The following is a 25,701-nucleotide window of genomic DNA, read 5'->3' as shown; positions in this document are numbered from 1 at the left end:
AGAATGAGGCCCCAATATCTCATAGGTTTAAAAAAACCAAACCAAAAACATTTTAAATGATTGAGCCATCAAGTTCTGCATGTTGCTAACCTACATAAATGCATGGCGTATGTATCAAGAAGCTACCACAGACTGTGCATTAGTAGGCATTGGCGTGTCCCTGAGGTGTGCTGTGACGGATGCCTTTAGTAACCTATGAAGGGTACCAACAACTTCCTAGTGAACACTTCTGAAGAGGCTCAGTGACCACATCTTTCAACTCCCACCAAATTATGAATGGCTCCATCTCTTTCTATTTCACAAGGCCCTCCTCCCATTCCCCCCGCACGTCACAACCTAGGAATTGGTGCCATCGGGTCTGCTCATGAACTGGACCCAACCATAACCCTCGCCCACGAAATGGCCCATCCCTAGTCAAGACCTGGGCTCATAAACAGTCCCCAAATCTAACTTGGGCCCTAGGCCAAGACCTGTTCACAACTCTAAATACATGTAGAGCCCATGAGCTAACCCTAACCCCAGCCCTGGCCTATTAACCCTAACCCTATCCCAGGGCTAACAGCTGGCCAAAATCCTAATGGTCGCCTGCTCGATGTTAGTGAACTGAGTAGAGTTGGAGCAGCGTTCTGGTCCTTTGTGGGTATCAAAATCTGGCCCTTAATTTATACCAGATATAGGCCAGTTGTAAAACATAATGTATGGAGATACGCTCACACCATCACATTTAATTGTGAGCTAAGAAATGACACTAGTATTTCCAGGTTTTGCTCAGATAGCTTCCTCTGCGTATTTAGCAGCACTGCAATAAAATTCCATAGGTTAATTTATATCCTTGAGAATATATTTGTATGTTCTAATAAAAATTCCAAACTTTAATGGGAGACCTCAGTTCCCTTCATATTTTAGGGTTCCAAGATTCTTGATTGGGTGTTTTAAAATGAGTCCACTGCCTTTTTGATACCGCCTTGTAAAAATGTCAAATCATTACATTTGGAAAGAACACGAATGTTTAACTTTGAATATAGATGCCTGCTGGAACTAAACAAATATACAAATCAGGCCTTTGAAGACTTCGCCCCTCCCCTTTTTTGCGAACAGAAGCACAGCTGTCAAGTTGCACAGTGGATTTGATTTTTTTTTAAAAGGCAAGTAAACAGAATGCAGATTAACGTTTCATTACAAAAAAAATTTATTGTGGTTATTTACACCTGTTCCTTTGTAAGTGTATAAATGTAAACATTTATTATTGATGTGTTTATCATTTATTTTATAATTCATCCCCAGTTCAGAGTAATACTGTCATTTTAGCATACAAGTAGTGAGAAAATTAAATTATATTCACAGAATATACATTCACGTGCAGTTAAATGTTCGCCAGCTTTAAGCCAGTGGTATAGACACTGTCCCGTTGGCTCTGCTTCTGCTCCTTGTATGCACACTGGAGTCTGTGATATCTTCTACGTGGTCTTCACTTTTCTTTTCCTTTAAGCTGTTGATGAATCGCAGGGTAATTTCATCCCATTCTTCTGGCAGCAGCATTAGCAAAAATCCAGTGCAGATGATGATTGTGGCACCCAACCTTACTACACTGAAGATCACCTCGTGTTTTAGGAGATCCACAGCTACAATGGGGGAAAAGACAATGAAATCAAATACTATCATTCTGCGTGGTATGGCTTCGTCGAAACGAGCCTTATATGGTTCCTATAACTAACGGTGAGTTCTATTGGAAAGCCTTGCTTTTCCTCCGTGTTTTAACAGTAATGTGTACGGTAAGTCATTCAATATTAAGGCTAGATTGTAGAAGTCACACAAGCCTTGAGTAAAACTCAGAGTTACAATTTGGTCCTTGGTTACTTTCCCCATGGAGCAAAGAGGAAGTCATCTTTGCTAGTCCTATACTTGGCACAGATTACTCCTCCATTGGCACTGGCTCAGCTGTGCTGGGGAGGCAGAGTCAAAGCTCCACCCACCCCTACCTTGCCCCAGACCACGGCAACAGATAGCCCACACAGGTGCACAACCTAGCCCATAGGTTGTTAGGGGAGTTACATGTACTGGAAAATCATATATTGACTTTTAATTTCCCAGTGAAAAATTGCAATTGCAAAATTTAAACCTCTTGCACACCTCTAGTGTTGGCAGCTTCATGTTTATTTAAAATGTGAGTTAAGTTAGTGTAAGCAGGGTCTGAATGAATGCTTCCCTGACAGCTAGCTGGGAGGGGGAGAGATTTGGGTGTGTTTATGTAAATACAATTAGCTCCTATTTTGCTTACATATTTAGCAGATACAGCGGTGTCAAAGTGGTCAACTTTGGCTGGGATTGGGTACAAATCCCCTTAGTACGAAATGCAGGGGTAGTGAAATATGGTTACCAATGTTGTAATTATTGTGGGAATACAGAAAAGCAGGACTGTGCTTAACCTGTCCCAAAGGAGGGTGTCACCATCGGTTGAAAGAACCTTGGTAAGCCAAGGGCTCGAATGTCAGAGCCTTGTGAAAGTAAAGGGGTAGGTAGACTGTCTACCTGCCTGGGAGGCTGTACACCCTCAGCAAAGGTTCTCTTTAAGACTGGCTCAACCTGTTCCTTCCAACAGTTCAAAGAATAGAGCTAAATAGGCTTTATTAGGAGCCTCTTTTGTTGTTTTAAATTGCTCAATGAGAGCTGCAACCACTTGTGGCAGGACTTTGCACAGAGCTAAAATCACTAAGAAATTGATGTGCTGAGGTCACAGCAAGGGGCAGCAGAAGGTGACTGATAGTGAGCTGGTGAACAACTTAGCTGGAGAGGTGCAACAAACAGCCAGTAGGGTGGCAGTGGAGAAGCATGACAAGCGGCTAGCAGGGCGGCTGGTGGAGAGGCATGACGGGTGGCTAGCAGGGCGGCTGGTGGAGAGGCATGACAAGCGGCTAGCAGGGCAGCTGGTGGAGAGGCATGACGGGTGGCTAGCAGGGCGGCTGGTGTAGAGGCATGACGGGTGGCTAGCAGGGCGGCTGGTGTAGAGGCATGACGGGTGGCTAGCAGGGCAGCTGGTGGAGAGGCATGACGGGTGGCTAGCAGGGCGGCTGGTGGAGAGGCATGACGAGCGGCTAGCAGGGCGGCCGGTGTAGAGGCATGACGGGCGGCTAGCAGGGCGGCCGGTGTAGAGGCATGACGGGTGGCTAGCAGGGCGGCCGGTGGAGAGGCATGACGGGCGGCTAGCAGGGCGGCTGGTGGAGAGGCATGACGGGCGGCTAGCAGGGCGGCTGGTGGAGAGGCATGATGAGCGGCTAGCAGGGCGGCTGGTGGAGAGGCATGACGAGCGGCTAGCAGGGCGGCCGGTGGAGAGGCATGACGGGCGGCTAGCAGGGCGGCTGGTGGAGAGGCATGATGAGCGGCTAGCAGGGCGGCTGGTGGAGAGGCATGACGAGCGGCTAGCAGGGCGGCTGGTGGAGAGGCATGACGGGCGGCTAGCAGGGCGGCTGGTGGAGAGGCATGACAAGCGGCTAGCAGGGCAGCTGGTGGAGAGGCATGACGGGCGGCTAGCAGGGCAGCTGGTGGAGAGGCATGACGAGCGGCTAGCAGGGCGGCTGGTGAAGAGGCATGACGAGCGGCTAGCAGGGCAGCTGGTGGAGAGGCATGACGAGCGGCTAGCAGGGCGACTGGTGGAGAAGCATGACGAGCGGCTAGCAGGGCAGCTGGTGGAGAGGCGTGGTGTGAGCAGGTGACTGGCCTGGTGGCAGCAGAGAGGCACAGCCAGAGCAGGGATCAGGTGGCCAGCAGGAGCAGCCGGTGAGTGCCCGAGTAGTGGAATGAGTAAGGTGCCTCTTTACCCCCTCGCCCTCCAACCAGGGAGGGAGGTGAACTCTACAGATGCACCTCTGAACTCTGGGTCTGCACTGGCCAAGGACAGCAATTGTGAGTGGTGTGCAGAGACGGGTCCAGCATATGAAGGGGGCTTTTGGGTTGCTGGACTTAAGAACTTGAAGGGACAAGGACACTGCCCAACCTACTTGGGGGTGGGTCTCTTACTCATGGTTTAGGTTTATGAACCCTGTTTGCAGTGTTTTCCCAAATGAATGCCGAGTCACTTCCCTCCTTCTATTAAATGTTTATTTTCTACACTCAGACTCTGTGCTTGCGAGTGGAGAAGTACTGCCTCTCAGAGGCGCCCAGGGATGATGTGTCAATTTCCCAGGTTACTGGGTGGGGGCTCGAGCTGGTTCTGTGTTGTATCGATGGAAAGGAACCCCTAGATATTGAACCCGGCCCTGGTTGCTGCTGGCTCCACCTGGCAGACGGGTTACATTAGGAAACCTTTCTGAAGAAATATGGCAACATCACGTGCCCTTAAAAATTACTTCAAATGTTAGTACATTTGTCTATGAGTTTTATTCATTAATTGCATTATTTGTACCTGCATTTCCAGGAACACTGAGCACTGTCCCGATAGAAATTAGGATGGGGTAGGTCAGCACAACTCCAACATTTACCAATATGTTAAAAGCTGTAAAGACAGAGAATGATACATGAGACGCTGGAAGTAATAAAATAATAACAAACGGATTTTCTAAGCTTTTAAATTACATCAGGCATTCTAATAAGTTCTTGCCCGTCAGGGATCTGATCCTGCATGTGTCATGAGCAGAATGTGAATGTAAGTTTAGCATGGGGAAGGAGAGAAGGGTTGGCTGTAAGTTCATGTTAAAAAAAACCTGCTCATTCAAAATGGGCCACTTTCCTGTTTTGAAGCTTGAACCGAAGCTTTACACCCTTATCCACAAAAGAAACCAGGATTGTTCTCAGACTAGTCCCTCTTGGGTTAGGGTGGACTTCTGCTGTCTCAACAGGCCAGGAATGGAGTGGGGGGGTTACATTTCACCAGTTAAGGAGGTGCTGTCTCTGGCTACACAATACCTGAAAGGAACATGGCAGCAAGAAGCACATGCGCCTACCAGGACAGCCCTGTCCTTTTTGTTCAGCCACTGAAAAAAGAAGGGAGTCAACTACTCTGTATCAGAGGGGTAGCCGTGTTAGTCTGGATCTGTAAAAGCAGCAAAGAGTCCTGTGGCACCTTATAGACTAACAGATGTATTGGAGCATGAGCTTTCGTGGGTGAATACCCACTTCGTTGGATGCATGATGCATGCATGCATGTATCCGACGAAGTGGGTATTCACCCACGAAAGCTCATGCTCCAATACATCTGTTAGTCTATAAGATGCCACAAGACTCTTTGCTGCAACGACTCTGTAGTTCACGGGGAAGTGGCCAGTGGATGAGATGAGAGTGGCAGGTAACTGGAGAGGATTCTGAATTCCCTTTCACGGGCTTTAAAAAGTGCAGGTACCAGAGGGGAGGTGTTCTTTTTGGATGCACAATCCCTTACACGTAGGGCCATAGCTACTAAATGGATGTTGCAGCATGAGGAGGCCTAGCCAAGTGAAAGATTATAAGCTATTAGAGCGTCACTGAAATCCCCCATCTTTTTAAAGGGATTTTAAAGTGCAGGCAGTTGAAGGACAGGCTATACTGCACTATATTGTATGATACAGCACCCGTGGGGGTACTGGGTTGATTCAGACTCATCAGTTATTCGGTTTTCCCTTTCCTGCTTCCCCTGTTTTGCAACTTCTTGAGCCTCAATCCCCTTGGACTAGCATTATTTCTATTACGCATTGTTGTTACCACCACCACTCAGATATACATCACCTCTGAATGCAGCTAAGTTATATCCCCCTGAGCTCAGCTAGGCTTCTGGGGCTGAGCCCTCAGGTGCAGCCAAACTATGCCCCCACCCCCCAGTTCCGGAGCTGGGTAGTAGAGAGTTTGGCTGCAGTACAACTTAGAGCAGCCTCAGGGCTGCTGCTGCAAATTTTTTGCACTGGCTGGAAACAGCTCCCAAGGGCCGTTCTATCAGTGTGGGAATGTTGTTGTGCAGTAGCACCTTGCAACCCAGCCAGGCCCCTCTTCTCCATGGCCACACCTCCTGCTCCTATCCTGGTGTTATCAGGAAGAGGCATGGCACAGAGCTAGCAACACTGAGGATTTTATGCTGGCTTTCTGCCTGCTTTGTGCAGCAGCTGCTCTATCCTACTTTAAAGTCCGTATTCAACCAGCTCCCTGGATGATAAATTACACCTACCTTGATGCTCTTAGAGTGGATGTAATTAGGTCTAGGGCAGCAAGTGGAAGAGAGTCAAATCTCTCAACACCTCTGCCATCCCTTCTGATTCAGACTCTGAGAGGCTGGGAAGCCCATCTAGGCATGAACAATAGTTTTCCCCAAAGTGTTTCCATTTAGTGTATGACTGAGATAAAAAAAATCTGTTCGGTTCCAAACAGATGGACACTTTCATTATTAGCGAAGGAAACAGAGTGTAAAGCAGACCTGGGTCAATGTCAATGGTTCTCTTCGCAGACTCAGTAGCACTAGCAACAGTTCTTTGAAAGAGGAAACGTTGTAAATGGAGCAGGGGAGTTAAAGGAGTTAAAGGCCATGCAGCTTTTCATTTGCACCAAAGTGGAACACAAGCTATTGCACCATTTAGCATAAAGGAGCTCTGGTTGAGTCGGCCTCTAGTTGCTAGCACAAAAACAACAAAATGATTAACGGACAGTGCTCCAAGAACTAACATTTGGATGACTAACTAAATACAAGCAGCTACATCAAGTTTATTTTAAAATAAGCCAGTTGTATGTAAGACAGTGGGACAGCTGAAGCACCACTATAAAAATGTGAGTGTAAAAACTGACAGAATTACATGCGTCTGACGAAGTGGGCATTCACCCACGAAAGCTTATGCTCCAATACATCTGTTAGTCTGTAAGGTGCCACAGGACTCTTGGTTGCTTTTTACAGATCCAGACTAACACGGTTACCCCTCTGATAATAGAATTACTAGAGCGGCTCAGCATATTTTTTTAAATTTGGACTTTCCCCCGCCCCCAAGTTTTCCACGAGCTATGTTAACCATTTTCCAAGCAGGCCTAGTGGTGTCTCTTGGGATATGAGATGGCGATTTTAGCTACAAATGAATTCTGCCATTGAAACATTTAGAGAAAGGAGAATTTTCATGTGGGCAGCTGTTTCAAGGTGATCCTGCAGTAAACAAAATGAGGCATTAGAAAAATGAAAAAAATGTTCTGCAAATACCTAACCAGAGGCCGGCTACTCCGCACAGATAACCCCATGGCACGGCAGAGAAGGGAGACCAGTATTCCACTTTCGTAAAATACAGTATGATCGGGGTAAACGAGATGAAGATTAAATTGAAGAAACCCAGAGTGGAAACAAAATGAGCAGCTTCCCCAAAGTTTGCACTTCCAAGAAACATCTTGAACAAAACCTGTGGTGGAAAGGGAAGATTTTAAAACAGTTACATCCTGCTGCAAGTGAAGTTCTCCCATGTCTATAAAGCTCTGCAGGACCAACCTTTCCCCTTGATAATGGAAGAGCTCTGTAAGAGGGTCTTTGAGATCCCACCCTCCCGACCCTCTCCAGTGGGTATTACCACAGAAGAGACTGATCTGACCCTGTATTATTAAATCATTATAGGCCTTGCTCTCCTGGTGAGTACTTATAGAATCATAGGACTGGAAGGGACCTCGAGAGTCATCTAAGTCCAGTCCCCATAACTTGTGGCAGGACCAAGTATTATCCAGACCATTCCTGACAGGTGTTTGTCTAACCTGTTCTTAAAAATCTCCAATGATGGAGATTCCACAACCTCCCTTGGCAATTCATTCCAGTGCTTAACCACCCTGACAGTTAGGAACTTTTTCCTAATGTCCAACTTAAACTTCCTTTGCTGCAATTTAAGCCCATTGCTTCTTGTCCTATCCTCAGAGATTGAGAAAAACTATTTTTCTTCCTCCTCCTTGTAACAACTGTTATCATGTCCTCCCTCAGTCTTCTCTTTTCCAGACTAAACAAACCCAATTTATTCAATCTTCCCTCATAGGTCATGTTTTCTAGTCCTTTAATCATTTATGCATGTGAGGAGATCCTTTGGCTTGAATGGGACTGGTTGTGTGAGTACTCATGCACATGAGGAAGGGTTAAACAATCCACCCCTTGCTGTCAGGACACGACCCTTCTGGCTGGCTCCTTCATGTATATGATGTAACTTCTGTCCCACTACTCTCCATGGCTCTGTCTGGTCTGTCTCCCCAAGGCAGGCACTTCCTTTGTGCGTATCCAGCACCTAGCAATGTTTTTTTTCCAGAGGTGCAGAGCAGCTCCAACCACAGCTGAAGTTAGCCGATGCTGCAGGTGGGCACCCAAAATTGGAAGCCTTCATGAACATTTGGGCTCCCGGCCCCAATTCATTAGAGTACTTAAGCACATGCCTCATTTTAGACACCAGTAGTCCCACTGACTTCAATGGCGCCACTCATGTGCTTAAAGTTAGGCACAAGCTTAAGTACCTTGATGAATCAAGGCTTAAATCAGTGGTTCATGGCCTCAAAGAAAGAGTTTGAGAGAGAGAGAGAGAGCTGGGATTAAAACTCAGGTGATCCCCATTCTCAGTTTTGTGTCCACACAACTCAACCACGTCCTTCTCACAGTACAAATGGGGCCAGCTTTGAGCCAGCAACGGTAATGTTACCATATTAAAATATTTTGCAAGGAACAAATGTAAATAAAATACAACCCTGGAGCCAAGACAGGTTAAATATTTAGAGTGACAGGGCTCGACTCTCACCTCGCACGGATGTAAATGACGAATGACTCCTTCAAAAACCAAATCAGGCCCATAGGTTCTCTGATGTCGGGGGGTGGGGGGGATCACAAGCGGTGTAAATCACTGCAGAGTTCATCCCCATAGACCCAAATTCATACATTTTGAGTGACTAGTGACTATTCACGGTGAACCTGACACGTACAATTAAGGATGAAGCCGGAAGCTAACTTTAGATCCCTTCCACATCACCTATCCACCTTCTGCTTCACACTCCACCTCATTAATGTCAGGAAACCTGCGTGCATGTAGTGTCATTCTCACTAAGTGTCAATCAAGGTAAAAGGAGAGCACTCCTTCGAATAAAGTAGAAGTAGAACCTCTGGGGTAGAACTGTGCAATCTCATGCCCTGCGCGCCTCTAACCAAATGCTGTATGTACTACTTCCATTGTCCTGGATGGGAGTTCCCAACCTAGAACGAGCGCGGAATATGAAATAGAGATCTGCAGTGCAGAAGAGATGAGGATTTTGCCATCATCAAAGAAATAGGGTGTTTAACAGCATTCAATATTTTCTCATTGTTGCTCATAGCAAGCCCATTATAAATAGTGTCAATAAATTGCCATGGCAAAAAAACGATGAAATCATAGATGATAATCTTCCGGCAGTATAATAATAGAGATTTCATTAAAGGCTCATGAAGCAAAGCCCCTCTGAATACTTGGCAGTCACAAAATAATTATCTCTGTAGTAACTTTTCTGACACTTCCTGCTCAGAATATAAATTATGTAGCAAAGGTGAGCCTTATATATTTTTTAACCTGGCTTGCTTTCAACTTGTGCATTTTTTAACGCATGATGCAGGGAATAAGACTATTTCCCTGCTATTAACAAAACATTATGACCCACCTTATAGAGTGCAGAGGTGGATGCAGATCCAACAGCATATGCTACCCCGATAATTGAATCGCCATGGAAACCATCTGCATATGCCATCATAACAATTCCTGTGATTGCCATTATTGCTGCAACAATCTGTACAAGCAAAACAAAGAAATTTAAAGCTCAGAGGAACTTTATTGCTTGGAAAGAGATTAGATTATCTCTGAGTGGTTTTATGATAGTTACCAGCTACTTCTCTAACTTTAGTTCTTCTAGTTTCCTCTTAAATAGGTGATTATGTAACTATTGAGAAAGACGTCAGATAGTAATGTAGGTATATGCATCATGAACTATATGGGTCTATAACATCACACGGTCTCATGGCACCTATTGATAGAACTTTTATCGTACATTATTTTTAGATTAACATCCACTTTGGTGCAATGATTCCCAAGATTAAGACTGTTCTGGCACATTATCGTCTATACAACTTAATTTGCTGCTAGACAAAACAAGTCTTTAGTAAGGCTACAGATAGTGTCTTGGATTTTCAAAGGAACATAAGGGAGTTCGGTGCCCAACTTCCAATGGGATTTGTGATTAGAATTTCCAAAAGCACCTAGGTGATTTTGGCTCTTAAATCTCAGTGGGATTTAGGACCTGCAGGCCTTGTCTACAGAGGAGAAATGACCAGTATAGGACTGCAGAATAAGTTTTCCTGCCAAATCTCCCTGTGTGCACATTCTGTTCCGGAATAGAAGTCATTTTTATTGTGGAATGGTATCAAACCTGGAGTTATAGCTTGTGCAGAATAGTTTATCCCACAAAAGCTATGTCAGTCAATTACCCCATGTAGACAAGGCCTTAGGGTCATAGATCCAGTTGTGATTTTCCCAGGTAGTCAAGGCCTAAATCACTTAGGTGCTTTTGAAAATTTTACCCTGTGTGCCTAACTCCCATTGGCACCAAATCCCAGCTAGCGTTTCTCACTAAACTTAGAACGAGAGTACTGGAGAATATTGAATGTGGATTTTATCTCAACAAGTACAGCTAGATTGTGCACCTCTCCTCACGTGCGGGAGCACTTTATCCAGGGGGACTGCTTGTGTGGGCAACTGTTCACTAATGTGAACCAGGGCTTCACAAACTGACCCTTTGCTGTGTTCGGAAAGCCATCTTTTTTAATGATCTATTACATTTAAGGAGCCAAATTTTCAAACATAGTTGCTTGAAGTTAGGTACCTAAAGCTGGGGAGATTTTCAAAGACGCAGATGGCAGTTAAGTTTCCCTAGGAGTTGGACACCTCTCTGCCCTTGGTGCCTTTGAAAATCGTCCCCTCTGGATTTAGTCATCTTGACCAAAATTAGATAGGTAAACAAGTGGTCTGAATTTCAAAGGGGCTGAGTGTCCGCAGCTCCCATTGACTTCCGAGGGAGCTGTGGTAGCTCAGACCTTCTGAAGATCAGGCTACGGTGTTTGAAAATCGGGCTCCATATGTGTAATTTCATTACACTGTTAAACAACATGACACCAAAATATTCAGAATATAGTTGAAAAAGCCACATTTCACCAAAGATTTGATGGGTCAGTTTTAAAACCCGCATTTTGCTCCCATGACTCTAATCCTGACATAATCAACTACTTTTTATTTGTGCTCACAAAGTTGCAGGTTCAAAATAATCAGAGGATGGACTGAGGCTCCATTTCAAAATCACTTTGGATCTATTTGTCATAACATGAGGGGAGTCCCTTAACCCCAGTTCTGAGTTTTTCAACAGTGTATTACAAACAGCCTGGAAACTTTTCCGTATGTTTGAAACTGTTAATAATTAGCAAGAGAACATTGCTTTTTGAATAAGGCATGGAGGGAGAGTGAGGACTGTGGGGGTGGGGGCAGGAATGGTGTGGGGGAAAGGGTTAGGTGGAATGGACGTCTGGCATTCTTTGAGCCAGTTCAACATTTTTTATTCAAACATATCTAGAAATGGGGCCCACATTTCTTCAAATTCCTACAATTGCTCTCTATGGCACAAAGCTAGTCTTTCTTTGGCTGCCCAGCGAGACAGGTCCCAATAGCATTGCTCTAGTCTGGGCATAAGCCTACTCTTCCATTTTTGTAAAATCATATGCTTGGTGATCATGGAAGCCCTTAAGAACCAAAGTCTTTGTGGCAGAGGTAAACCCCCAGTCTAGTAGATAAATAACCGAGGATATGATTTTCGACTAGGGTTTGGCTGCGTAAGCCGAGACCCATTTCAACTCTGGCAACCATCTCTTTTCACAGCTACCTGACTGTTGGACAGTCCCACAGCATATACAGCAGAGTCCCCCTTTCTTTGTTACAGGGCCAACCCAGGCAAGCTGTAAGTCATTTACATTTTTGTACTTTTCATTGTCTGTTTCTTTATGAGAAAAAAAACACACACACACACACACACAAACAAGCAAAAAATCCTCCACTTTTTGTAACAATGATGTTTTTCCCATGAAAAAACTGTCTGATATTTTGATAGGTTTTTAATTTCCAGAAATTAAACAAAAACATATTTCAAAAAGGCCAATACTGTATACTCTCTTCTTGTCCTAACATCAATTATTATTTCAATTTAAATGCTACATTAGCATCCCAGCCCTCCTTATGGGAGTAAAAAACTAACTTCACCAGGTGCTTTTGTTTTCCTTTCAGGCATAACTTCACAACAGACTGGCAGAGAGCCAGGGTAAATATGGCCAAACAGATTCTATGTTTATGTCACAAAAAATGTGTGCAGAATTTGTTGTATAAAGCAGATGCACAAAACTGTATACAACTTGAACGAGAAACAACATGCTTACTTGGCAATGGACTTTTCATGGAGAATCATATATAATAGTGGCAAGTGGCAATTAATCTTTAAAGGACAGGTTGTTCAAAGCAAGCCAGTTTGTGCCAAGTAGAATTTACATTCTCTTTCAGTTCCATTTACCCTTATTATTAATAGTAATGCCTATTTCTTATATAGCACTTCATCAGGAGATCTCAAAGCACTTCACACCCTTGTATTTCTTCCTCACAACTCCCCTGTGAAGCAGGGAAGCATATTATCTGCATTTTACAAAGGGAAACTAAGGCAAAGAGAGGCTAAGTGACTTGCCCAAGGTTACAGAGGAAATCAATGGCAGAGCAGTGAATTAAACCTGGGTGAACTGTCTTAGGCCAGTGGATCATCCTTCCCTCTTACCTTCAATGGGAGGTGTCAATGGGAATTAGGCACCTAAATACCTTTGAGGATCTGGACCTAAGTCACTTTTGAAAAGAGGATTTGGGAGGGCCAGCTTTTCAAAGATATGAAGTGCCTAAAGCCACAAACAGATGCCTAATAAGATTTTCAAACGTGCTTAAATATGTTAGGTGCTTAACCTGCTTAGATCAATGGAAGTTAGGTCCCTAACCTGCTTGGGTCCTTTTGAAAATGTTACCTTATACCTCTTTTTACTAGACTATGCCTCTTCTTCAAATACTAGTAGTGTCCGCTACCAACCGTACAAATGTGCAACCACAGTCTATGGCATCACTTCATTTGATCCACGAGTTTATGGTCTGTTCTGGGACCTTTCGTGTAAAACAGCCACTACTACGGAAAAGTAAAGCCCAGAAAAATGCACCCTTGTATGAGCTCTCTGTGTTTGGATGGGGGTAGTGAGGCCAATCTGGATGGTCAGAATAGTACCTTTGGACCTTGGAACCTGTGAATCTATACATCCCACTGTTCATTCTATTCCTCCATAGGGGAACAGGCTTACTTGCATTGACCTCAACATGCTCATAACTCTTGTAGCAATTCATTAAGACAATGTCTATAATCCAGTCTTATGCTTCAGGGCTTCAGCCGTCTCCCTGAAGGGATCAGGAAGGAATTTTCCACAATGCACAAGAGAAGATGTATCCTGGGTTTTCTTTTTTCTTTCCCCACCTTCCTCTGAAGCATCAGAGACTGCCCACAGCAGGAGATGGGACACTGGGTGGGGCCGAGCAGTGCTCTGAGGTGGCATAGAGAATCTGCTTTCTAGATGTTTGGCTGCTGTGTCTTGCTCACATGTTCTGGGTCAAACTGATCGCTACATTTGGAGTTGGGAAGGATTTCCCCCCCAGATTGCCAGGGACCTTGGGTTTTTCTCGCCTTCCTGGGGCCTGGATCACCTGGGCATACCTCACCTAATCAATTCACTGATACTGCAGGGGCCTTGGGCATTGGTGGCATCTAGATCTTTCCTGTTCTCTGCGACATACAGTCTAGGTACGTCTTACACTTAAAACGCCACAGCGGTGCAGCTGCTGGGGTTCTCCCATCGCTGTAGTAAATCCACCTCCCTGCGAGGCAGTATCTAGGTCGACGGAAGAATTCTTCCATTGCTCTACATGGAGACTCAAGTCAGGGTAACAACGTTGCTCTGGGATGTGGATTTTTCACACCCCGAGCAATGTAGCTGGGTCACTCTCATTTTCTAGTGTAGACTAGCCCTCAGTCTCCTGAGGATTGGAATGCTTTGGTTTAACGGAAGTCATCGAGCTCAGTATAGAAGTATTTGGGTGAAATTTCATGGCCTGTGATAAACAGGAGTTCAGACCAATGGACTCTACTAGCCTTCGACTCTATAAAACTCGATCTTTTACCTTCATGTGGGATAAAGATGATTCTTATAACTTCATTTGACACAGTATGTCATACTGCTAGAATTGACAGTAATATTTCATAGCTAGATCTACATGTACATGGTATGTCGTCAGTAAGCAGGATGCAGAACTCAACTATAATCTTGAAACGCTAAATGGAATCCTTGCTTATCAGCCATCACCAACGCAGAAATTCTACGCATTAGCTTCCGTTTAGCTGAACAGTCCATTAGTTACTATGCATAGATACGTAATATTTCTGTTTTTCTTTTCAACTTCCCCCAGGATATGAATTAACAAGATAAAAAAAATCAGCTTTATAGCAATTCAGAATTATAACCAAACCCCCTCAGAGATCAGAACTACAACTCAGATTCAGAGGCTTAAAAAACTAAACAAACAGCTACACTGGTGTGTCTTTTTAAATCTTGGGTTGCATTGTAGATTGGTCATATTCTGTCACTGGTCACATGTAATATTGCAAACCTGCTTCCCAAAAGACATAACAAAAGGCCCTGAAGTAATCATCACCTACTGAAAATGTTAAAGACCTCCATGTTCATTTTTATGTTAAGATTCCAGGAGAATTATTTGTGAAAAGAAATCAGTAGAAACTGGTGACTTAGGTCTGGAAATATAAATGTGATAAATAAGGTAGCTCTGTTGTACTGGATTGATAATCAAACACCTCATAAAAACTATGGGTTGCATGAAAGTATAGAGAGAGGGCTGTTTTTTTTTTTGTTGTTTTTTTTTTTTACATATTTCTAATAGAGTTACCCCAGATTTGTAAGTGGGAGCAGAACTTGGCAGAATGTACCTGTTTCCTCAAAATCACATCAGTGCCACTCGTCTGATGCCAGTGTACTTTACAAAAGGTGGCACATAAGAAGGTATACGGTTTCCTGCTTCCTCCATACAGCTCTCATCTCATCAATGGAAAGCACTGTTGTTTCTAGTCTTAATGACTGGAGCAACAGGCGTCACAGAAAATGTTCTCGAGCCTCATTATTCAGATGTCTTTACTTCCCCTTTGTTGAACTTCTTCAGTCTTTGCTCAGGAAAAATTCTCACTGGGCGTCCAACCATTGTGCAAAACACCATTCCCAGCAGACTCCATGACCATTCCCACAGAACCTTCTCCCCACCTACCAGGCATAATTTAATATCCTTTCATTTGTGGTCCCTGTCGGAAAACCAACCCTGTTTTCCAGGTCCAGTCTTTTTTCTTACCTCCCTGTTATCTGAGGAGAGGTGCCTCTGTAGTTTTCTTTCCCCCTTCTGCTGTTTTCAGGGATGGTCACCTAGTTTACTTCTCTTTCCTACATCTTTGGAGAGCTGGCCTGGTAGACTTCCCTTAAATCCCAATGGAGCCATCTTCTGGGGACTGACAGTCAGCCTGTCACCCTCCACCATCCTACAGGAGGAGCCTCTCCTCTGCCAAAGCTATTACAGCTACTACTGACTGGGCGGGGGAAAGGGGAGATTCAGGTTCATGGAACTTCCAGTCTCACTACAAAAATAACTTATGTAGAGGATTGTTTGACCGCCAGTCTTTCAGTCAAGATGGTGATGGCACACATGGCTGTTGGCTATCATTTTAAACGTCTACATACTCCACCTGGATTGATAGGTCAGGAATTGTTTCCTAAAACTAATTTTGCACTAGGAAGACTTACCCACGGCATGTGACACCACTTCAGCGCTGCCCTGTCAGTTTAATATTACACCCTTGGCACGAAGAGTCATATGTATTTCTATGGGTGTGGATCGCCTGCCTGTTTTGTTGGCTAGATATGTGCCAGAAGCAATACCCTGGATCTGAGTTCTTACTCACGTGATGTTCTGACAACCCACAGGTTAACCGAATGCAGCTAACACATTTTTGCAACAGTAATACCTTTTCTGTGATCTTGGGGTCAAATGCCACTCCCTCTGAAGTCATCGGTAAAACTCTCACTGACTTCAATGGGATCGGGATTTGATTGTTAGTGAACAGCATCTCACTAAGAACCGTATTGTGGCCCTCTTCCTCACATTACTGAGCAGTTCCTCACATGAGTAAATCCACTGACTTCAATAGCACAACTCAGGTGAGTAACTGCTCACCAGTGGGGTGGGAGCAAGGGGCTCTCAGTCCAACCCTACAGTAATTTTAGGGCCAGTTTTACAGTTTGCCGGGATTTTAGAAAGCCAAGCCTTTCCCTCAGCAGCCGTTAGAAGACAATGAGCACAAAACGAGCATCATCTCCTCAGCCACAGGATGAATACGACCTGACAATGGAAAAAACGGTAAGAACATTATTTTAAATTTCATATTAGGAGTTACTTCTGCAGAGGATACATTAAAGCATTGGAGCGAATGACTGGTGAGCAGTAATTGTCTTATGCTTGCTTGAGAAGCCCAAGTGCGTATCCTTCAGGCTTGCTGTGCTGGCAAGTAGCAGCAGGGGTCGAAGGGAAGCTAAGTGGCCTGTTGTAGCGGACTGCTCTTTAAACAAGTCTTTCAATTAATGGAACAAGCTGGAAACCTTCTTAGGCCACCTAACAGACAATGACTAACACCAGTTTGCATTGTCTTTCTTGGAAGAAAGTTTAGCCAGGCAGCATTTCACCAAGGAACAGCTTTGTCCATGGGCGCGTACTACAGCCTTAGTCAGTGTAATATTAGGAAACCTGTCTCCTATCTACAACCAGCCTTCCTGAAAAGAAACTCAGACTCAGAGGTGGCAAGAGGTCCCCAAAGGATTTTCTTTTCAAATATGAACATTTAAATAGAGCTCATGGAGGAACATAACCAGGGCTCTGAACCTGCAGACACGTACGCACATCCTTCACTGTAAGCATCTGAAGTCAAGAGGCCACCTTACAGCTTAAAGTGTTTGCAGCATTTGGACCAGCTCCAACTGTAGTCAACTCCACTACAGGGAGGAGTAGAGCAATGTGGATACATGGGACGCCCAACTATGCCATGAGGAATTCAGAAGCTTCCAGGGAGACAAGGTAGGCCTACCGGTTATGGAATACTTCCCCATGGGGCACAGCGAGTGCCCTCTGCTTATCTCCCCATCCCACACTATTGCCCTCAGACCAAGTCACCTAAGGCCTGTCCTACGCTGGAAACTGTTAGGATATAAATATTCAGGCCTGTCCGCAAAGGCCTATACTTTAAGACTTTAGGTGTATTCTTATCACTTAGCTAGTTATAGAGGTATAAAAGAAAGAATCAAAATCACTGTCTGCCAATGTAAGGGCCTTCTCATACTGTGACAGTCTGAGGCCCTGTTCTTAGGCTAAGGCCTTCAGCTAAGCAGCAGAGGCCAGCCATAAACTGGGAAGTGAACGGTCACATCCTCACATTCCAAACTAGTCACATGGAAATAAAGCAATCTGGGGCTGTTAGAAAGGTGATCCGATCTACCACCTCCAGAGAAAGGGAAGAGCCTAAAAGATTTAAAGAAAACTTAGTTTGACAGCATCCTGTTTGGCAAGAAATCACTTATCAATAGCTGAGATCTCATTTCTGTATTGTTCTATCACTGTAGTCTCCACTTCCCTATTGTTTGTCTGTATAATCTCTGTCTGGTTCTGTGATTGTTTCTGTCTGCTGTATAATTAATTTTGTTGGGTGTAAACCAATTAAGGTGATGAGATATAATTGGTTAAATAACCATGTTACAGTATGTTAGGATTGGTTAGTTAAAGTTCAGTAAAATGATGGGTTAAGGTATAGCTAAGCAGAACTCAAGTTTTACTATATAGTCTGCAGTCAATCAGGAAGTAAGGGGGGGAATGGGAACAGGGGTGGGGGAATTGGAATCATGTTTCACTAAGCGGGGGGAATGGGAACAGGGACACAGGCAAGGCTCTGAGGCATAAGAGCTGGGAAGGGGGACACTGAGGAAGGAAACTGGAATCATGCTTGCTGGAAGTTCACGCCAATAAACATCGAATTGTTTGCACCTTCAGACTTCGGGTATTGTTGCTCTCTGTTCATGCGAGAAGGACCAGGGAAGTGAGAGGGTGAAGGAATAAGCCCTCTAACAGAAACGTTTACCAGTTGTACTGCTATAGTTGCACTGTTATGGTTCCACCAGTATATGCACCTCATGTGGACACTCTTATTTCAACATAAAAGTGTCTTTTTTTGGGTTAGCTTAAACCCATTCCCAAGCAAGGCCTAAGGCCTGACGTCATAATCTTTATCAGCTAGGTGGGTATCGGGTATTGCAAGCATAGCATGTCATCATCTTGTTTGCAAAACCTGTTAAACTTCCACACATCTCTTCCCCCAGATAATCATTATTCACTAAAGGTATCCTCAGAGCAAGACTTACTGTTAACCTTTACCAGAAAAATAGCACGTGGGTAAAAAGTCAACATTATACAAGAGAAGAAAAGAGTGACCTGAACTCTGGAGAGCTGGGTTTCATCCCAGGCTCTGCCACTCGCCAGCTGGGAGACCTTGGGCAAGTCCCTTTCCCTCCCCATGCCTCAGTTTTCCACTGTAAAATGGGGATAATAATACTGACTTCAAAGCACTTTACAAAGGAGATCTACTGACGAAACATTCTATTGCAGAGCTATGTATTATACCAGTGGTTGCCAAACTCTTCTGTACCGTGACCGCATGGTACAACAGAAAAAAGTTTCTAGCCCCCTCCGACATAAAGAACGGGAAAGTGACTGTGAACCCCTGGGCTTACTAGGATCTTGAGAACCCCATGATCTGTTAACTGATCCATGAAATGTTAAATTTGCTAGGCATTTACTGATCATTATAGTTTCATAATATATGTCTACAGGTTTTGCATCTGTTGTTCTGGCAGGGTATGGTGCCATACTGAGTGGATATGTCCTGGTCTATGAGGAGCTTGCTTCTGATGATGAGCATGGAGAGGCTGTGGGGTTGTTTGAAGGACAGAAGTGGGAGGTTCAGGAAATATTTCTTTCAGGATGTGATCCCCATTGAGTATGGGCTATAATTGTATGATGATACCCCGTGTGGGTTCACCAATCAAAGTGCCACACGGCCCTCTAGAACAACTGATAAAAACCTGTAAACATATCTCCACTGCTACAATGATCAGCACCCCCCCACAACACACCTTTCTAGATCCATGGGTCCTCCACATGCCTATCACACGTGGTATACCTCATCCAGTGCACTAAATGCCCCAGCAACAACTACTATGTGGGTGAAACCAATCACTATGCTCTCAAATGAACTCACACAGAAAAATGCTAAAAGGCAAAAACGTCTATCACCTGTGGGTGAACACATTTCACAAAGCGATCACTCTATATCTGACCTCTCAGTCTTCATCCTCAAAGGAAAACTGCACAATACCTTCAAAAGACAAGCCTGGGAGCTTTACTTCGCAACTTTGCTAGATACTAAAAATCATGGATTGAACAGACACACTGGATTTATGGTTTATGACAACAATCTATAACCCACTAAACCCCACCCTTCCAGCTTCCCTCCCTGCCATGAATGGGCCACTTTACCTTGGTCCCTTGAAATATCTGTTAACTACTTCTTCTCTAAACAATCTGTTCCACCTTGTCTTTAGCTGTGACACTCTGAGTACCTTTTCCAGACCTGAAGAAGAGCTCTGTGTAAGCTCAAAAACTTGTCTCTCTCACCAACAGAAGTTGGTCCAATAAAAAATATTACCTCATCCACTTTGTCTCTCTAATGTGATCCAGTAGCAGGCTTTCTTTCAAACCAAATGAAGCCAAATTTGAAAATTCAAGTGTAGCCCTAATGGCCCCTGTTGACAAAAGCACTTAAGCGGGTGTTTAATTTTAAACTCTGAAGTCAATGGAACTTAAACATGGGGCTTAAAGTTAAGTGTGCACTTAACTGCCATCTGGAATAGGAATGGTCTTTGGCACATGCTTAAGTGCTTTGCTGAATCCGGGCCCAAACTGCAAAGAATTACACACCTGCTGAACTTCATGCACTGTGAGTAGTTCCCTTGACTCCAATGGAATTACACAGGATGTGCTAAGTTAAGCACATGAGCACAGTTTTGAAGGATTGAGACCTGTGTGTGCAGTATTTAGAGGGAGTGTCCTTTATGATTAGTTATACAGATAAAGCTCACGCAGAGTAACTACACTATGAGGCCAGATTCTCCAGACAGCTCTTTCCTCAGCAGCACCCATTTAGGCCCTTGAGTAAGCCCAATAAGAGCGGAGTCCTTTTGAAAACCTGGCCCTGATTGTGGGTGCTGAGTACTTTGTAAAAAACAGCTCAGAGAATATTATTAGCCCTGTATTCTTCTGTTCCCTTATTTCTCAGATAACATAATTATTACACCTGTTTTCAGTGCATCTCAGGAGTGAAAGCAGCACAGATCTTGCCAAAATACACAAGGCTGGATGTTGATTGGAACTTCTCACACTCCTTTGTCACATTCCATTTCCCAAGCACTCGCCTGCCTGATTATTATACATACTGCTGGAAAATGTACACATATGCACACATACAAAATGGGAAATGACTGCCTAGGAAGGAGAACTGCGGAAAGGGATCTGGGGGTCATAGTGGACCACAAGCTAAATATGAGTCAACAGTGTAACGCTGTTGCAAAAAAAATGAACATTCTGGGAGGATGATTAGCAGGAGTGTTGTAAGCAAGACACGAGAAGTAATTCTTCCGCTCTACTCCGCGCTGATTAGGCCTCATCTGGAGTATTGTGTCCAGTTCTGGGTGCCACATTTCAGGAACGATGTGGACAAATTGGAGAGAGTCCAGAGAAGAACAACAAAAATGATTAAAGGTCTAGAAAACATGAGCTATGAGGGAAGATTGAAAAAATTGGGCTTGTTTAGTCTGGAAAAGAGAAGACTGAGAGGCAACATGATAACAGTTTTCAAGTACATAAAAGGTTGTAAAAATTGTTTTTCTTAGCCTCTTAGGCTAGGACAAGAAGCAATGGGCTTAAATTGCAGCAAGGGAGGTTTAGGTTGGACATTAGGAAAAACTTCCTAACTGTCAGGGTGGTTAAGCACTGGAATAAATTGCTGAGGGAGGTTGTGGAATCTCTATCATTGGAGATTTTTAAGAGCAGGTTAGACAAACACCTGTCAGGGATGGTCTGGATAATACTTAGTCCTGCCATGGGTGCAGGGGACTGGATTAGATGACCTCTCGAGGTCCCTTCCAGTCGTATGATTCTATGCCTAATATATTACACGTACAGCATTAATAATTACATGTACTTATAGCAAAAGCTGACACTTTTTCTCACTCAATACTGTGCTTTTTATGGTGCAAGTTAAAAAAAGTTGAAAACAACTTTAGTGCACTTTCACAGCTAGTTCCTTTATGACATCTTTTTAGCACAATTCATCAGTTGTGTTTGCCCTTTATGGAAATTTGTTACTTTGAAATGGAGATTACTAAAAAAGGTATATGATGTCTTACTTTTGACGGGCTAGATCATGTCATGGCCACAAGCCTGGAGTAAGTGGCAGCATGAGGCTTCAGTGTCCCAAGAGCAAACCAGTGACCTGGTGACTCAACTTATTTGTATCACTCAATGAGTGTTTCTTGAAGCTGCTACTCAATTATTCACAGTTCAGTCCTATTTCCTCTCACTCAAGAGGAAAAGTTAGATGTGCCAACTTTTACTTGATTCAGCTGACTTATCCCTCCATGGCAGCTCAGTTGCTGGCTGATGCAGTGGGGAGGGGTTGGAAGCCAAGGCTCTGCCTACCCCCCTGCCCACTCTCCTCCCAGCTTCCACACCCATTCTGCTTCCCCTGTAGCCAGTGCAGGTGTGAAAGGAGGCTCACAACTAAGCCTTATGTTAGAATCATAGAATATCAGGGATGGAAGGGACCTCAGGAGGTCATCTAGTCCAACCCCCTGCTCAAAGCAGGACCAATCCCCAACTATTTTTTGCCCCAGATCCCTAAATGGTCCCCTCAAGGATTGCATTAACAGGTGTGTTGTGAGCAAGACACGAGAAGTCATTCTTCCGCTCTACTCTGCTCTGGTTAGGCCTCAGCTGGAGTATTGTGTCCAGTTCTGGGCGCCGCATTTTAAAAAAGATGAGGAGAAATTGGAAAGGGTCCAAAGAAGAGCAACAAGAATGATTAAAGGTCTTGAGAACATGACCTATGAAGGAAGGCTGAAAGAACTGGGTTTGTTTAGTTTGGAAAAGAGAAGACTGAGAGGGGACATGATAGCAGTTTTCAGGTATCTAAAAGGGTGTCATAAGGAGGAGGGAGAGAACTTGTTCACCTTAGCCTCTAAGGATAGAACCAGAAACAATGGGTTTAAACTGCAGCAAGGGAGGTCTAGGTTGGACATTAGGAAAAAGTTCCTAACTGTCAGGGTGGTTAAACACTGGAACAAATTGCCTAGGGAGGTTGTGGAATCTCCGTCTCTGGAGATATTTAAGAGTAGGTTAGATAAATGTCTATCAGGGATGGTCTAGACAGTATTTGGTCCTGCCATGCAGGCAGGGGACTGGACTCGATGACCTCTCGAGGTCCCTTCCAGTCCTATAATCTATGAATCTATGAATCTATGAACTCACAACCCAGGGTTTAGCAGGCCAATGCTCAAACCACTGAGCTATCCCTCCCTCCTATCATTTTAGAACTCTTGAAACATGCCACAGTAACACCTCTGGAAAGCAAAGTCTTCTATCACTGCAATTGCTGCCCACTGTGCATGGAATACATTCCTTGATTTAGTCAGTTAGATGGGTTCATGTATTTGAAAGAATCCTTTTTTTATCTGCAATGCTGATACCCCTGGCTGGGGTGCTGGGAGTAGAAATTGAACCTGAGTCTTTTAGTGCTTCCTACAGGAGCTTCTACTGCCTGAGCTGAAAGAGCCCCTCTCTGATTTGCAAGGACACTATAGTCTCCTCTTTCAAATCCTTCCTCAAGGCATACTTCCTTCCATGATGCCTACAAGGAATTAGCCAAGGAACTACAGACAGCTCGAGGGGCAGCTGGTTACAGCTCATGTTTGTTGATTTAATATTTTTAAATGGGGTGTATAATAGATATGTGCATCATATATATTTCGGCCCTAACCCTGCCAACACTTACTATTCCCATCCTTCCCTTAATGGGACTGCTCACATACTTGAAGTTGAGCACCTGCAAGTCTTTGCTAAGCTTTCTGGGGACGGGACAATGGCTAGCACATTGTTAGCACTACCATTATGTACAATAATAACTGGCCATGAAAAGAGACAGTACAGACATTAGTTATAATACCACCTAGCTCTTATGGAGCTTTAGTAGATCTCAAAGGTCTTTACAACAGAGGTCAGTATTATTATCCCCATTTTACAGATGGAGAAATTGAGGCATAGTAGCAATACAGGCTTCCCCACAGTGCCCTGGTTCTAATGTGCCCCATCTCTATTCTCAAAGGGTAACCTCTGGAGGTTAGCGATTGATTACCTCTCAATGCAAACTTAATCCTAGGCATTTGCGCTTGGACTGCCAAAAATGATGCTGATTAGTGGTAACAGGGTTCTGACATATGGGTACCAGTCTGCTGGAAACTGGGCAGAGTCTGCCAAACTCATTTCATGAGTGCAACAGGACACCCACCAAAGAGCAAAAGGTTAAATTCATTACTGATCTAGTCTGAATTGGGACTGGTCGCCTGGACCTGAAGCTTCTCTATGGCCCTAATTTGGCAAAACATGTAAGCATGTGCTTTGCTGAATAGAGATGGCATTACTCATGCTTACAAACAAACACATGCTTAATGCTATACTGATCTGGAGTTTATATCCTCAGTACTAGTTTGGCAAGCCATCTAGCCCTCTCTAGGAAAAGGAAGTTTTCCCTCAGTCCCCAGAACCTAAGGGCAGATTTTTCACTCAGTGTACCTGCCCCCAATTCCAAAAGCCAGGTCAGATGTCTCAGTCCAGGGTTCTCCTGCTCCTTCATTCCAGGATCATTTTCCAACTTCAGCATCCTAAAAACAGTTGCGTCTATCATTTTATAAAATGGCTGGCAGGAGTCCCTCAGCGAATGCACAGCCTGCCATCACCCTCCCCCAGGAACTCAAATCCAACAGCTCTGGTGGCCCATTCCAGTTCTAGATGCCTGAGCTGGGCCCTGCCTTTGACATTAATGGCTAAACTCACCCTGACTGCAGTGGGACCAGATCAGATTGTTAGGGCCTGACCCAACTCCCATTAAAGTCAATGGGAATATTTTCATTGACTACAATGGTGCAGAATCTGGACATTTTTTAGCACAAATTCAGAGGCGGCTCCTAATCCGTTCTGCATACTCAGATGTGCATGTTATATACAAGAAATATGCTCAGTTTTCCCCAAGTCCACTTGGGGTAGACCTTTCTCTTGGTGGGGGGCTGGGGACAGAGGGATACAAAAAATATACATCCCACTTCTATTCCTATCCATACTGTTCTATCAGACTTATATACTCAATGTGAAACTTACCCCTGCATAACGGCCTGTGCCCATGTAATCCCTGTTTAGTGTGTGTGTGTCTCTATGTTGTCCTTAGAAAGACATAGTATATTGAAAAAGCATAGAACAATCTTTAAAATGATTAATTCAGTATCAGCCCAGAACGACAAACGAAATTGCTCTAGTAAGGGCCTAAGAGTTTATCACAAAGTTAAAAATAAACTTGTATAAAAGTGTTTTCCGCTTCACTAACGATATTTCAGAACTTTAAACCCAAGGTCATCAAAGGCCTTCTTAGTTCAATCAGCTAATTCACCATCTGAAATTCGGTGTCACAGTTCTGCTGGACTTCGCACTCGCACCCTATTCTCTTAAGAGACTGAGATCCCTAACTGGACTTCAGATTTAGATTTGCACCACAAAGTTAATGAGAAATGTTTCAAAATATACATCCATTATACTAAAAACAATGTATCTTTAAATCATGGATTTAAGATTGATAATGAAAGTCAAGATGGTTGAAAATCATATAAGTCATTACCCTTACGCCCATGAACCTGTCTTTCAGCACAATCCAAGAAAGCAAGAAGACAAATGCTTTGTTACAACAGAACAGGGCAGAGACGTCTGTGGCTGTCAGCTTCTTTAAAGCCAGTAAATACAGGTAATTAGTCAAAGTCCACAGAATAGAAAAGGGAGCAGTCCTTTTAAGAAAGAGTTTCAACGTCAGACCATCTTCACCAAAAATCCGACTGCATTCCCTAAGAAAAGAAAACAGTTTAATACTCAACTAGTAATTTGTTTAATGTTCACTTGAGCATGGAAAACACGTTCTAGACTTTTATTATGTTCTAGACATAGTCAAGCGGGCTTCCTGAATACTCGGTACACTCACAAGAAAGGGATATATTCAGTACTGATCATAACATAGCCTACTTTTCTCAGCCACTTAAAGCAGTGCAATATTGCAAATAGAATAGGAGCCACTTACCTGGAAGAACCAGCCTCTATGCAGGAACAATCAGTCATGGGTAATGTGTTCTCACATGCATAACTCAGGGGGGTC

The 25,701-nt window shown here is 44.0% G+C and overlaps 1 protein-coding gene across 2 annotated transcripts in view; it reads right to left on the bottom strand.

The window, feature by feature from the left end:
• Positions 1-1,176: 1,176 nt before the first annotated feature.
• SLC35F4 (solute carrier family 35 member F4) overlaps positions 1,177-25,701 on the bottom strand; it is a 185,132-nt gene continuing 160,607 nt past the window's right edge. For both annotated transcript variants that reach the window (XM_054027041.1, XM_054027042.1), the window contains 5 exons: positions 25,177-25,396; positions 9,577-9,702; positions 7,139-7,331; positions 4,400-4,489; positions 1,177-1,622 (listed from right to left, as the gene is read on the bottom strand). In XM_054027041.1, coding sequence (XP_053883016.1) covers positions 1,381-1,622; positions 4,400-4,489; positions 7,139-7,331; positions 9,577-9,702; positions 25,177-25,396 — 871 coding nt within the window. In that variant the 3' untranslated portion in view covers positions 1,177-1,380. The remainder of the gene's footprint in view (positions 1,623-4,399; positions 4,490-7,138; positions 7,332-9,576; positions 9,703-25,176; positions 25,397-25,701) is intronic.

Source organism: Malaclemys terrapin, chromosome 4 (genome assembly GCF_027887155.1).
Source record: "Malaclemys terrapin pileata isolate rMalTer1 chromosome 4, rMalTer1.hap1, whole genome shotgun sequence".
Lineage (NCBI taxonomy): Eukaryota > Metazoa > Chordata > Testudines > Emydidae > Malaclemys > Malaclemys terrapin.
This window is presented reverse-complemented; position numbering and strand designations above follow the sequence as displayed.